This window comes from Melospiza georgiana, chromosome 4, assembly GCF_028018845.1.
Source record: "Melospiza georgiana isolate bMelGeo1 chromosome 4, bMelGeo1.pri, whole genome shotgun sequence".
NCBI lineage: Eukaryota > Metazoa > Chordata > Aves > Passeriformes > Passerellidae > Melospiza > Melospiza georgiana.
Window position 1 is genome coordinate 30,859,276 of NC_080433.1, and position 13,813 is coordinate 30,873,088.

General features: G+C 51.4%; 2 protein-coding genes across 2 annotated transcripts; one reads left to right on the top strand and one right to left on the bottom strand.

Moving 5' to 3' along the window:
- The first annotated feature begins 6,207 nt into the window (after positions 1 to 6,207).
- On the top strand, positions 6,208 to 9,707 carry LGALS1 (galectin 1). Its single transcript, XM_058022836.1, has 4 exons — positions 6,208 to 6,275; positions 7,718 to 7,797; positions 8,961 to 9,132; positions 9,502 to 9,707. Exons 1-4 carry the CDS (start codon positions 6,267 to 6,269, stop codon positions 9,643 to 9,645), a joined length of 405 nt encoding a protein of 134 aa, XP_057878819.1. The 5' UTR covers positions 6,208 to 6,266; the 3' UTR covers positions 9,646 to 9,707.
- Positions 9,708 to 12,022: 2,315 nt separating this feature from the next.
- LOC131082955 (urotensin-2 receptor-like) lies at positions 12,023 to 13,207 on the bottom strand. The gene has a single exon (XM_058023218.1). The coding sequence runs from the start codon at positions 13,115 to 13,117 to the stop codon at positions 12,023 to 12,025; it is 1,095 nt and encodes a 364-aa protein (XP_057879201.1). The 5' UTR covers positions 13,118 to 13,207.
- Between the last annotated feature and the right edge of the window lie 606 nt (positions 13,208 to 13,813).

A 13,813-nucleotide genomic window follows, 5' to 3' on the forward strand; every position in this document is an offset into this window, starting at 1 on the left:
GAATGCAGATGCAATGGCCCAAGCAGGGTTTGTCTCAGGGAGTAAAACCTGATGTGCTCAGGCTCCCTGCTGGTCTCACCTCCTGAGCATTGCTGCTGCTGTTTCTGACATGTGTGGAGACAAATATCACAGCCTACACCCTAGGTACCACTTCCCATAAACACAAAAAAATACCAAACAGGTGTTTTCAGGCTTCTTGTCATTCCTGGCAGCAAATCCTGCTCACGGCAACCCTTTTCTTCGGGATTATCATTCCACACTGGTTTTTACACACATTGCTTACTGAAAAATGGCATGCAGCTGAGTTTCGGTCTCAAGGGTGTTGGAGAAGGACGTGCCTGTGTTCCATGAACATATTTCTCCTGAGCACTGTTTGTTGGAAGACCTGAAACCAGCACCTGGGTTGCTGCAACATGTTCAAACACAGCATCCACTTACAATTTGCATATTAAGTACAGCAAACAAATTCTGCCTGGCGCATCTCAAAAGTCACTTTAACAAAAGACAAAAAATGAGACAGCAAATATGCCTCAGCAGGTTATTTCTAGGCTTGAAATAGGCTCAATAAATGGCAGGTTCCTAAGGCACCTCAAGGACACCAATTTGGGTGTTGCAGCAGCACAGAGCCAGTGGCCACAGTCAGGCAATAGCCAGCAGCTCTCCTGCTCGGGCACACCTGTGATGAAACATTTCCTTGCCCTTGAACTTCCAGCACTAATGAGCAGCACAAGAATAATTCTTGGCGTCATATTTTAGCACAATTATACTTTTCAGTCCTGCAGCGTGGTGCAGGCCCTCTGGAAGTCATTAGCCAACATCCAGACAAGCAGTGGCAACGTTTGCCCCTCTATAGTCAGCATCTGCTGAGCTTGCAGCCCTGCTTTCAAAATTTGTCATTTCTAATAGGGTAGGTTTGAAGCCTTGCCTTCAGAGCCCACACAACCTGAACAACACATGCTGAACCCCAACTCACTTTCAGTTTTATCTTTACCTTTCCTTCTATGTCTTTGCCTTGATTTATTTGAAGAAAATTGGAAATTCATGCCACCGGTCAGAAGTAGATTTTCCGCTTTTTTTAAAATAAGAAAAATATTATCGGCTTCAAAGTCAGAGTTGTATGAGGCTCCTAACTGTACTTTGTTCACAACAGAACTTAAGACTTGCTCCATTCACTGTCCAGCTCTTCCCAGTTTGCTGTTCCACTCCAGCTCAGCAGCAATTGCCAGGCTTTGTTTAACCTGTGTTTGCAGCTCTTGGAAATACTCTGCGTGCAGAAACCCACTGGTCCAGGCTATGTCATTGTGAGCAACCTCTGTGTCAAAACCAAGAAGGTGCTTTCCTGAAGCGCTCCTCCTTGACTTGCCTTTGCTGTGCTGCCCCGGGCCAAGCGCCCTTAAACTGAAGAGCAGATGGCCTGGAGCCTTCCTGATTAAAGATCTGCTAACCCATGCTCCAGCCTGGCAGTTGGGATCCTTCACTCCAAGGTAACCAAAGGCTTTTTTGCTGTGCTGTCAGTATTTCCAGCATGGTCAGGTGAGGAGTCCCTCTGCCTGTCACCCCAGCAGACAGAGGAGTTAGCCCTCATCAGTGGGTGTCTCCTTGCTGGTCTCACATGCCAGGACAGCACTTGAACAGCTTGGGCCAGCCACCTCCGTGGGCTGACACAGGCTGGTCCATGTTGCTCATGGCCACGACCCAGCACCAAGCTCTGTCCTTGCCTCCCTGGTCAGGGTGCTGTGTCCATCCCACAGCCACAGGGATGCCACCCCACTGACAGACTAGGAGCACTCCCTTCCCCACCAAGCGCTGCAAAGACCGCAGAGTTTGCACTCCAAGAGGCAAGATGGAGCCCAGTGTGAGCAGCCAGAGGTGCAGGGGAGGAGGTGGGGACCATGGGTTTGGGAACCTTTCAGAATACACTTAGAGGTGTGTCTAACACATCCCAGCATCATTAGTGCAAGGAGTCATTCCTGCTTCCCCAAGCTGTAACATCAGGCTCGCCCAGATAAATCACTTGTCCAGGTACGCTTTGATAACATTTGCAGGATTATCTTCACCACTTGGGAACATATTTCCATACTGATTTAATGAAAGCAGGGATTCTGGAGTCAGCAGGAGTTGGAGCCTCACAGACGGCTCCTAATCCAGGAAATTGGATGTGGTTGAAAATGTTTCAGCAGTCAAAGCTTGGGAGATCCTGCTGTGGCTCATTCCTGATGTGAGGCTCTGTGTCCGCAACATAATAAATCTGAGTTTAGCACACCTAATTCTTAGTTTAAAGTACCACAGGCCACATAATACAAAGTGGCTGAACAGGTAAAAAGGCTCCCTCCCAGTGGAAAGGTGTTGCAAATCACTGCAAGAGTAACTGCAGCCAAAAGAGGCTTTTGCCAGTTGAAGAGCACAATGTACAAGCGGGCTTTGGTCCACAGGCTTTTCAGCCAGGCCCTTTCCCAGTTCCTCCTAGGTCATCAGTGAGAATGCCCCCTCTATTTCTGCAGTCCTCACAAGAAGATCTGGGGCAGATGTTTGCTCTTTTGCTTCAGACACTTGCCTGACTGAGTTTCTCCTTTGGCAGCTGCCAAACCACCTTGTTTAGAGCTGCCCCTCGGCTCGGCCCATGTTCCAGCTCAACCCCAGAGCTTGCACCAGCTGGACTCCAGCCCTCAGCCCGCAGCACCAGTCTGGCTATGCTGAGGCACACCGGTGCCTATCAGCCAGACCAGAAGGCATGCTCTAAATCAAAGCTACTCACAGTGATGAAACTCTCTTTTAGCAATCATGTTTCCCTCTTCAACCTAAGGTGTATTGCAGCTTGGAGGTTGGTAGGTGTGAGGATGTCCATGAGGGAGGCTGTGATCTCAAGAAAACGTGCCATCTCAGCATGGGGAGATCAGCCTGGGATCTTTGAGTGCCAAGGAGAGTGTAGGAAGATGGCTGAGGCCCTGAGAAAAGAGCCCCAAGGAGCACCATGAGCAGCCCTAGGGACAGACTGGGATATCTGGCCCCTTGTATGGGAAAGTTGAGTTACAGCCAGCACTGGGGGATGGGTTCAGGCCCCAAAGGCATTAAAAGCTCAAGGACTGTCTGGGATTGTTCACAAGGGCAATTTGCACTTTCCAAGGACAGTGAGCAGATTGTGCAAGGAAAGGCTAGTAAGAGGTTAGCCAGTTGCTCCCAGGAAGCAGGTGACTGAAGCACAGGCCACACTGGAGGTGCCCATGGTCAGGACTTGCGTGGGGTGCCTACACCTAGCATAGTACATGCTTGATGGGGTCTTTGCTGTGATGCCTGGGCTTGAACATCTGTGTGAATTTGGTCTGTCCCATCATGGCAGCTGGCTCTTCTACACTCCCTTTTCTGGCCCCATCCTGTCTAGGACACAACCCCAGTTTGCAGAAAGCAGGTGCAGATGCAAACACCACCTGCCTCACCCTCATAACCAAAGGTGAGGCACAGCTGAAGTCATATCCCACAGTCATTACTCCTCTCTCCACACTCATGGCTCCCTCTGGCCAAGAGTTTGGCATGGACAAGGGCGCTGTTTGAAGCAACAGCATCACATCTACTCACTCCCTTTGGACTGAGCAAAGAAGACCTTTGCCCCCCAAGTTACAATGCAGATCAGTGACTCTCCCTCTAATACAAAGCTAGGATTTGAAATGTTATGCAGGAAAGCTCTTCTGGTGAGGAGAGGCAGGAATGGTGGAGGAGAAGAGCCCTGACCCTGTGTAGAGTTCCCACACAAGCCCACAACACTCTAGTCTGTTGTGATCTGTCCTCATCTTCCTCATCTGCATCCTTTGCAGATCAAATGGGCTGCTAAATTGCTGGCACATCCCCTGGCTGGCCCACTGCACACTGATAAGGAAGGAGGTGACAGGCGGTGAAGACTGCCAGCTCTAGACAGTCTGGCTCTACCCTTCCCAGCCCACAGTGGCTCTTCCTACACCACATTGCTCCTGAAAATCACAGGCAAGCACCTCTGTGTCTCCAGTGTGGTGAAGTGGTGTCAGTACACCTGGGGACACCATCCCTGCCTGCTGTGACACCAGGATAAGCAGGGACCTTTCCTCCCCTCAGTTCAGCCATCCCTTGTGAGGATGCTGATGCTGAAGTTTTAGAGTTTGTCATCTCAACACGATGTCTCCAACAGGAAGGCAGATGTGACATTGTCCTGACGGTGGTGGCCCCTGGCCTGCAGGCAATGGGACACCCTGTGGCCCCCTTGCTGTGGTATTAGCCTGTTGTGCTAATGCCATTTAATTCAAGGTTTCATGAAAGCCAGTGGAGACACCTGGACTTCTATTAGACAAATACAGGCTGCTCAAAATAGACTCAAGCTTGGAACCTGAATTTCCTTGATGTGAAAAGCTCTTTAAGCACCTTCTCTGGAATGGTAGCCCCTCCTTCATTATCATCTCTTAGCCATTAGCTGGTCTCTAATTTCCCCAGCAGCATTTGGAGGAAGGTCCCTGGACAGACATAACTCAAGGACTTGGTGGCTGCTAAGGTTTGGTCACAGTGCTCAGCTGCCAGAAATGCTGCAGAAAACACAGAACCTACCCCATAGCTTTTAAAAGGCCTCCTCCACCTCCATCTCCAAGAGAGCAAATATTTACACATTTCCCTTCCCCATCCAATAGTCATGACCAGTCCAGTCCCCTAGACCATGGATCTAGCAGCAGCTCAAGTACTTGGAGAGATGCCTGGGGTTTAGTCCCACAAAACCTTGGATTTGAAAGGAATTGATTTAATAACACACACATCCCAAGTAGAGGGAGGCTGACTCTATTTACTTTTTCTCCTCCTCATATGGAGCACTTTTTGTCCTGCACCACATGATCCCTTGATCAGGCTCAAGACTGAACCCCAAGGCAAGTGAAGAAGGAGAAAGGGGGAGCAGGCTTGTCAGAGCAGAGAAGACCACTTTGGCCTTTACTCTAGGCCTCTTGTGTCACGGAGTGATCAGCAACCTGGACAAAGTCTGGGGCCTGTTTCTGCCCTCTCCAACAGGCAGGCAAGAGGGTCTCCCTGCTACCTCTGCTGGCATTGATGGCATCAGCTGGAAGTACTCAGTAGTGCCACCCTCAGGGGTCATACTGGAGGGGGGTAACAGGGCTGGGGACTCTCACGTCCTCAGCAGAGAGGGAACCGATGGGCCTCACAGTCATGGAAGAAAAAATTGTTTCAGAGAGTTTCAGTTCTGGGCCTCTTAAGGAAATCACAGAGTGTCTTGTGACTTAGAGACAAATATGCAAGACAAGGAGAGCTCTAAGCCACAGGCTTGGCACACTGCCTGAATTTTTCCCTCCTCTTTCAGTGTAATTACAGTTGAGCCATGTAGTAATTGGGTAACTTTTTCCAAAGGAATCCTTTCACCCAGTGAATCATACTTGCCACAGAGAGAACACAGAGGCAGATAAAAGACATATAGATCCTATGGCTTATTGTGATAGAAGCATTTTGCCCCCATCCCCTTCTTCCTCGGGCCCCTTGCTGTGTTCAGGGTAGAATCAAGAGCCAGGCATGGCACATTTCCAGATAATTTCTTCCCAACCTTCCAAGGCTGCTTCCTCCTGACTCACTCAGCCCTGCAGCCAAGACAAACTGTACAGTTTTGAAGGTACATATGGGTTCTGTAGAAAAAGGACTGTTTTCCCACCTTTTGTTCCTATACCTACAAAAGTGGGTGGTAAAGGCTGGGTCAGCAGCTGGGCAGTCTCCAGGGACAGAAAGGAATCATATTGCAGCTGGGTGACTCTGGATGCAGCTTCAGTCCTCTGTTACTGGGGTTTCACCTGGACTACAAAGAGCTTCTGAGGCACTATGTGTGCTCAGTGACATTTCTTCTACTCCTGATTTAACTAGAGCTGAAGACCCTTCCCACCAAGTCTTGATCCATTTTCCATGTGGGATAAAAGCCTTGGATAATAAAACATTCATTGTAAAACTATTTTCCATTGGATTCATGGCCACACACAGCTGGATCTCCTCCTGGAGTGGCCCGCTGCCTGCTTGGAAGGGCTGTGTTCAGCATCCTGGAGAGGAGGCTGGGTGAGTGTGGGAGGAGGCAGCTCTGTCTAATAGACCCTCCCTCCTCCCAAAACCAACCCTGCTCCCCTTCCCATTGGTGCCTGGGGTGGAGAAGGGCTGGCACAACTCAGCTCTCCATCTATTTAAAGGCTAGGGTGGGGCTCCGGGAGTTACTTGCCTGGGACCCTTGCGCCTCAGCGGAGAGTAGCAGTACCCTGCAGAGCAGCACCATGTCTTGCGTGAGTAGGGAAAGGGACGGGGCAGCTTTGCTGCAGGTGGGACTGTGTTGGCTGGGTGTGAGGGTGCTTGTGCTGGCCTGTAAGAGCTGGGTGCCTGCTGCATCCGCTACAGAGTGCTGGCTGCTCTTTTGTGTTCTGGTTCTTTTTTCCTGTAGGATCCCTTTGGGGCAGTACGTGTGGGGATCCTCCCTGGGTTGAGTCCTGACCTGTTTTACTGCAGCTCTAGTCGGGAGAAGCTGCTGCAGTAACATTTATTGCTGTCTGAGCATCTTCTCTGGGCAGCCTTGCTGCTTGCTTTCTGCTGAAGTTTTCATGAGTCATTGAATTGTTATTCTTCTCTTTCCTGGAAGGAGTGTGCCATACAGAAGTGTTCTGTGAATGTCAAGGACTGCATTCAAGTACCTTAAGCTAGAGAGGTTATCTTAAGGGCAGGTATCAAAAGTATGGGGCCAGACTCTTTACAGAGTTGCCCAGCAACAGGGGAAGGGGCATGAGGCACAAACTGAAACAAAGGGAGTTAGAGTTGAATATGAGGAAAAACTTCCTCACTGTGAGGGGACTGAGCACTGGAACAGGCTGCCCAGAGAGGTTGTGGAGTCTGCTGCTCAGGAGGTATTCAAAAGCCACCTGGACATGACACTGCAACCTGCTGTATGTGAACCTGCTTTAGTAGGGGAGTTGCATCTCCAAGATCCTTTCCTTAGCTGTTGTGCTTGGGAGATGCTTGTGTTTGAAGAGTGATTACACTTCTTTGACTTGATTAAGCAGGGATTGTCCCAAGTGCAAGCTTATTTTTTAAGGTGGGATAGGAAAAGATTTTCAGTATTCTTGAGGTCCTGGCTCTGCTGTGATGAAAAATTAATACATATGAGTTTGCCAGGATGCTTTGGTCCTCCTAGAGAGAAGGTGGAGGGCAGGTATCTCTGTGGAGAAGAATGTTCTTGCAAATACTGAACCTACATAAAAAAAAAGCTGCAGCTGTTGGGAGAAGGGAAGCAAGGTGTCTGAGTCCTTGGACCTGGGCAAGGCTTGAAGTTCAAACACGAGCTAGGGGAAGGGAGTGGAGTCTCCATCCATGCCATCCATCCCAGACAGATTTGTGTGGGATGACACAAGACCCGCAAGGCACATGGGTGTGTGTGGGATGGGGTGGGTGTGATTGGAGTGTGCAGGTGCTTACACTTCCCTGCTGTGAAATACAGAGATGTTGATGAGAGCAGCAGGAGACAGATTAGGAAATCGAGCTCCAATCAAAGGTACCATGTGATTGGGGTAACTTCTCTGGGATGTCCTTGCTGCCTTGCCCTAGGGCAAGGGAGGTTCCCTGTTTCTCTGTGGGTCCAAAGCAAAGCATGTCTTGTGAGGCAGCAGGGAAAGCTGCCAATTCAGAACAAGTGAGCTAGCAGGTACTGAGCTAATGTCTCTGCTTCCACATTCCCCAGGGACCAGTGTGCACCAACCTGGGTCTCAAGCCTGGCCAGCGCCTCACTGTCAAGGGGAAAGTTGCACCAAATGCCAAGAGGTGAGTTGTGCTGTGCTGCCCAGGCATGGCCAGGGCACCGCACTGAGGGGTCTGCAAAAGGACTCTGTCCCTTGGGGACAAGAGGAGAAGGGGTTAACACCAGCAGTGCTTCCAGTGAGTCATCACCTAATGCACATTGCAGACACAGTACTGCCAAGGGGCTAAGCCAAAGCAGATGTGAAGTTCCAGCTGCACATGCTGGCAGTGACCACATCCTTCTAGTGCAGGGTGAAGGAAATGGAAGCGTGTCTATACTGAGATCTGGTTTGAGATCATCTGCTCCACCACATCCTCTCCCCTGCACGAAGATGCCAGGAGTAGGGACATTTCCATGCCCCAGTGGATTTGGTGCTCTCACATGGCAGTGGGGAAAGGAGGAAGAAAGGTGGTGAGCAGGCAGGTGGGCTGAAGGGGAAATGTACCCCTAACTGTGCAGGGATTGGAGTGGCTGGGGTCCCAGTGAAGCCTGTGCAGCAGCCCCCAGCCCTTGTGCAGGTAAGGTGGAGCCTGTAGCTGCTGTACCAGAACTAGCGGTGTTCCAGGAAACAAGTCCCAGCTCTTCCCAGTGCCTTTGAAGTTTGGTACTGTCTGAGTGAAGCCTCCCAGGCTTTCTCTTGTCAAATAATGTGCCTCTTCTCATCTGGGTGAGAGGCCTGAAGGCAAGGTGGACACAAGGCTAGGAAACTTCCTCCCACTGCTGTTGCAGATACTTTGGGATAGCTAATGACATGGTAATTATTTCAGCTGCCTGCAGGATGGGGAGAAGGCAGTGGCTGTCAGGCAGGATGCAGCACTAGCTAACTGTTCAGGACTGAAAGGAAATCTATGGAAAGCAACCGACTCCCTGAGAGTTGGTTTGTGTGTGTGAGAAGTCTGCTCAGGGCACTGTGTACTGAACCTTTCTCTTGTTAAAAGCTTTGAGGAAGTGGTGTTCTCCCAGGGATGGCACTCTGCAGTCTATCACCCCAAAAACGTGCCTCTTACAGCATCATCTTTTTAGGGAAGCTGTGCAATTTAGCAGAGGGTTTCTCTTACGTTACCCTCGGCAGGGCTTGAAGAAACAGACCCAGGGGTGCTCATGGTAATGAGAAACATGCTACCATAGTATTGATTTTATTTTTTTCAGCTGTATTGATGTCTGCCTTTTTTTTTTTTCTCTGCAGCTTTGTGATGAATCTGGGCAAGGATGCTACCCTCCTTGGACTTCACTTCAATCCCCGTTTTGATGCTCATGGCGATGTGAACACCATCGTGTGCAACTCAAAGAAGGTGGAAGAGTGGGGTGCAGAGCACAGGGAGGCTGTCTTTCCTTTCCAGAAAGGGGGCACAGCAGAGGTGAGCCATGCAAACATTTATATATGTATATAGACTCTCTGTACATGCTGTGAAGGGAGGGTGTTTGGCACAGGACACCCAGCTGCAAGGGCTGTCTGTACAGGAGCTGGCTGGCTTCTCCTGCTTGGCCAGTGCCACCACTCAGGGCTCTGAGCTCTAATGGAGGGTGGGGATCAAATGTCTAAGCTCCATCTGTCTCAAAGATGTTGCTATTGAACAGAGCAAGGAATGGGCATCTCTTGGGAGACCAGAGTAACACTCCTGCTGTTGAACAGGTTATTCTGCTGAGCTTGTTCACCCTGTGAAGCAGAGGGTGGCACAGCAGTGCTGCAGAGGCTCAAGGAAACTTTCTCTAACTTTGCCTTGCAGATCACTTTTGCTGTCAACCAAAGTGATGTGACAGTCCACCTGCCAGGCCACCAGTTCACGTTCCCGAACCGGCTTAACCTCTCTGTCTTTGACTACTTTGATACACAAGGGGACTTCACACTCCAGTCCATCAGCTGGGAATAACTTCCTCTGACACCTCCATCTCAAAGATACAGAAAAAGCAATCAATAAATAAGAGTTTTGATGTATTAAGTCTCAAAATCTAATCTGTTTAATATTGCAAGTCCTCATGGGTTGGGCACCTTGCTGGGAGTGGGTGGATGGGGTAGCCAGTGTTGCTGGAGTACCCTAAGTGGAAGCAATTGCCCAGCCTTGGGCCTTGAAAGTCATGGATGGAGAAGAGAATGAAGGTTAAAAGCCTGAAAACACAGGTTAAAAGTCCAAGGAGAGTTGCAGGCGGAGGCATTGGGGCTAATTGTCACTCAGAGGAGCGTAAAAACATCCTTTAAGCAAGGTCACAAGCTGTTGAGGTCTAGACTGACACTTTACACTGCCTGAATGAATTACCTAAACTAAGCACTCCTGGCTGACATCAGACAGCATTGAGTGGCTGGGCTAGCTGAGTCTAGTGGGGCATGGAAGAGGGGAGGTCCTCAGCTGTGCTAGTTTTGGCTGCAGCCTTCTGTAGACACTGTAGGAATTCCCATTCCTGTGTCTGCTTGGGACCTCTTACTGCTGTATGGAGTCAGCAGAAAAGCTGCCTTGCTGGGTGTGGCCGAGCATGTAGAGGGTTCCTCATCCAAGTCCTTTCTTCCAGTAACTGTAGGAGCACAAAGTGTGCTGTGGCACAGGAGGGCAGTAACGTGGAGGTGTCTGATTTTATTCTGCCCCTTCTGCTTTGCCTGTTCACATCCAGAGCTGAGGGAGGCAGCAATGTCCAGCTGGAGGGTGGGATGCTAAGGATGTGTGCTCTATGCTTTCATTCCCGTTTTACTTGGCCCACATGAACGTGAGCACTTCTCAGTCTAAACTAAGCCAGACTCTGAGGAGACTGAGGCAGTCAGGCATGTTTGATGTTACTCATAGCTGCCTTGGGGTCTCTCAGTCTAATGCTGGCTTGGTGCTGCTGCTGAGCATGCTGGGCTTAGTGGGTGTAGGAAAGGTGGGATCTGCCCTCTTCACAGTGCACAGCAGTTACCAGGTCGCTCTGAAATGAAAGGCTTGGCCACAAGCAACACAAAGCACTAGCAATTTGATGTACTACAGAATTCCCTGCAGGCCTGGCTGGGCTAATTCCTCACATTAAGCAGTCTCCAGAGCAGCTGGAGAACAGGGACTTTCCCCTGCAGCAGCTGTACCTGCCATTCTTATTTCATAATTCATGAGGCTCTGCCAGGTCCTGTGTCCTGGGTGCCCGTGCAGAGAGAGGCTGGGCTGCTAGGAACTGTGAGTCTGAGAAGGAAGAGAGATAAGATGAGAGCTTAGCTGAAAGGTAGGGGCACTTGGGCTGTATAAGCAACTTGAGGCTCTGCAGCTGGATCCCTCTTGAAGTCCTGTGTTGCCCAAAGCCCATCTGCTCTGGATGATCACATCAGACTCTTTTTAAGGCTCCGTCTACAATTGTAAACGTGACATCTAGCATTGCCACCCTGCACATAGGCATGGTAGGGGGACAGCAAAGCTTGGGGACTCTTCCCATGGCGTGATAAGGATGAAGCCATCCTTTCTGGAGAAGAGAGGCTCAGCAGTATGGAAATGAGCCATGCTAGGCTAGATGGTCTCAAGGCAAGAGACCTGGCTCAGTTTACACAGTAGTGTTGGCACAGTCTGGCAGACAGGTACATTTGGTAGGCCACAGAAATGGGTGTTTCCCTCAACCACAGCAGGGCCATGGTGCTGGTGAGGGTGCCATGAACTGTCATGATGGAGACAGAGGAGAGCTCTCTCCTTGCAGCTGCCTCTGCTGGGCTGATCTTGAAAGCTAAGCAAATGTACTGGACTCCCCGGACTGTACTACAGGGGAATCTCGCAATGCCTCTTAATTGCGCTTGGCAATCTTTCTTTAGATTCTTCAAAGATTTTTCTGTGACGGTTTCTTGAAGAAAGCTCAGGGTTATCTTTACCACAGGAGTATGAACCTTAGTGAGGTCTCCTGCTCGCCTGGCTGTTTCTTGCAGTGACTCACTGTTCTTGTGAAATCTATGACTCACTGTTGTCCTGACTGTTATGGCTTGGCCCGTTGCTAGCAAGGAGATGAGGGGTGGCAAAGGTTCCCCAGATATATAATTTAGACATATCGAAGCTGACTGCTCCTTTCCACCCACTCCCCAGCCTTGTGCAAGGTGGAGGCTGCAAGGTGTGTGAGAGCTGATGGATCTGAGGATGAAGTCAGGATCCCTGAGACAAGCACTCTCCCCACCCAGATGAGCAGGATGAGCAGCCATGCAAAGGGGAAAGCACTGCAACAACATTGATGGAAGACACTGCATGCTGGCATGGAAGGTGGCACACTTTTATTTCTCAACATGACCCAGCCAAAGGTCAGATGTTCCCAGCCTGCTCAGCCCTCGCTTTCCCTCACAGACCCCAAGAGCTCCCTGAAAGCCAGGGGGGTGCTGTGGCTCCCCGCAGCCTGCTGCGAGGGCACTGCAGGCCGCGCCATGCCTGTCCCAGTGCGGCCACGGCGCCGGCGGTGGCTGCTGGCAAGCAGGGTGTACAGGAAGGGGTTGACACAGCTGTTGCCATAGGCCAGGCAGGTGACACCGAAGTTGAGGTAGGCCTGGGCGGTGGGGCCGATGCCCAGCCCCTGTCCCTGGTACAGCCCGGCCAGCTGCCAGGCCCAGAAGGGGAGGAAGCAGGCCCAGTAGGCCACCACGATGGCAGAGATCCTGCAGAGGAGCCGCCGCGCCGGGGCCCGGCCGGGCAGCGGCAGCCCCAGCCCCCAGGCCGAGGAGCGGTACGCCCGGGCCAGGCGGGCGTAGACGATGCCCAGCACGGCGCCGGGTGCCAGGACGCTGGTGCTGAACAGCACGGTCAGGTAGAGCCGGAAAGCCGATGGCGTCCAGGTGGGGACGCAGATGCGCTTGCGGGGGCCGTCCCCCTCCCGCAGCCGAGTCATCGCCATCATGGGGGCCGTGAGCAGGAGCGAGAGGAGCCAGAGGATGGCGCTGGCCAGCCTGCGGCAGGCATTGCTGGCCCGCCGGGCCCGCAGGGGCTGGGCCACCGCCCAGTACCTCTCCAGGCTCATGGCGGTCAGGAGGAAAATGCTGGCGTGCATGGTCAGGAGGTCCAGGCTGAGCAAAAGCCTGCAACCCACATCCCCGAAGAACCAGTCGTGGGCGAAATAGGTGCAAACCACAAAGGGGATGGTGGAGAGGTACAGGATGTCAGCCAGGGCAAGGTTGATCATGTAGACCCCCAAGGAGCCTGCTGAGCAGCCTGCCACCCTGCCAGAGGCCACTGCCACTGTGTAGATGTTCCCCACCATCCCAGTGAGGCACATGACCAGCAGCACTGCACCCAGCGGCCCCGTGACCAGGCTGTCCCCTCCCAGGTCGTTGCTGTCATCACCCCCACCACTGCTTTCTTCCAAGAAACCGCCACCCTTGGGATCCTCTCTAGGACTTGGGCTGATGAGAGAAGTGTTGTAAGACATCTTTGGGTAAGTTAAGCAAGAGCAAATCAAGCTCTCAGAGACCTGTTCCTTCCTCCTGCCTTCCACCCTTGCTGTACTGGACACGACTATCCTTAACAGCAAAGCAGCCAAGGGAAGAATGGGGAGAGTTCATCAGACACAGACAGGGTGCTCCAGAGAAGTCTATTCCTCACCTCCAGCTGCCCAGTCCATTTTGCTGATGTTGTCCACCACAAGCTCTGTCCGGTTGTTTTCCTTAACCATGGAAGAGCCAAGAAAGGGACACTGCCTTTTCCTTCAAGACCAATATAAGCAAGGTAACCTCTGCTAGCCAGGAGAAAAGGTCTCTTTTCTTCGCTAGCTTTGTTGCTTCTCCAGAGTGTGCTGGGCCCGCAGAAACAGTGGATGAACAAGTAGATTTCTGCTCCTAAGTCTGTCAGCTCAGCTCAGACAAACTTTGGAGAGGTGGGCCCTGCCTCGCTGAGCCAACCCCCTGAGAGCTACCTTGACCACTGCATGGAGGAATGTGCCTGACTCACAGCTTCACACACTGGTGTGAATACAGTTCCAAATTTATACTGGGCTTTTAGCCCCTAGCTGAGGAGCCCCACTGGCTCCCTCCTCTTTCTGGCAGACATGCTCTCTTCCCCCATATCTTCCTTTATCCTGCTCCGTCTTCCTTCTTGTTCTTATTTCCCTTTCTTTATCCCATTTCTC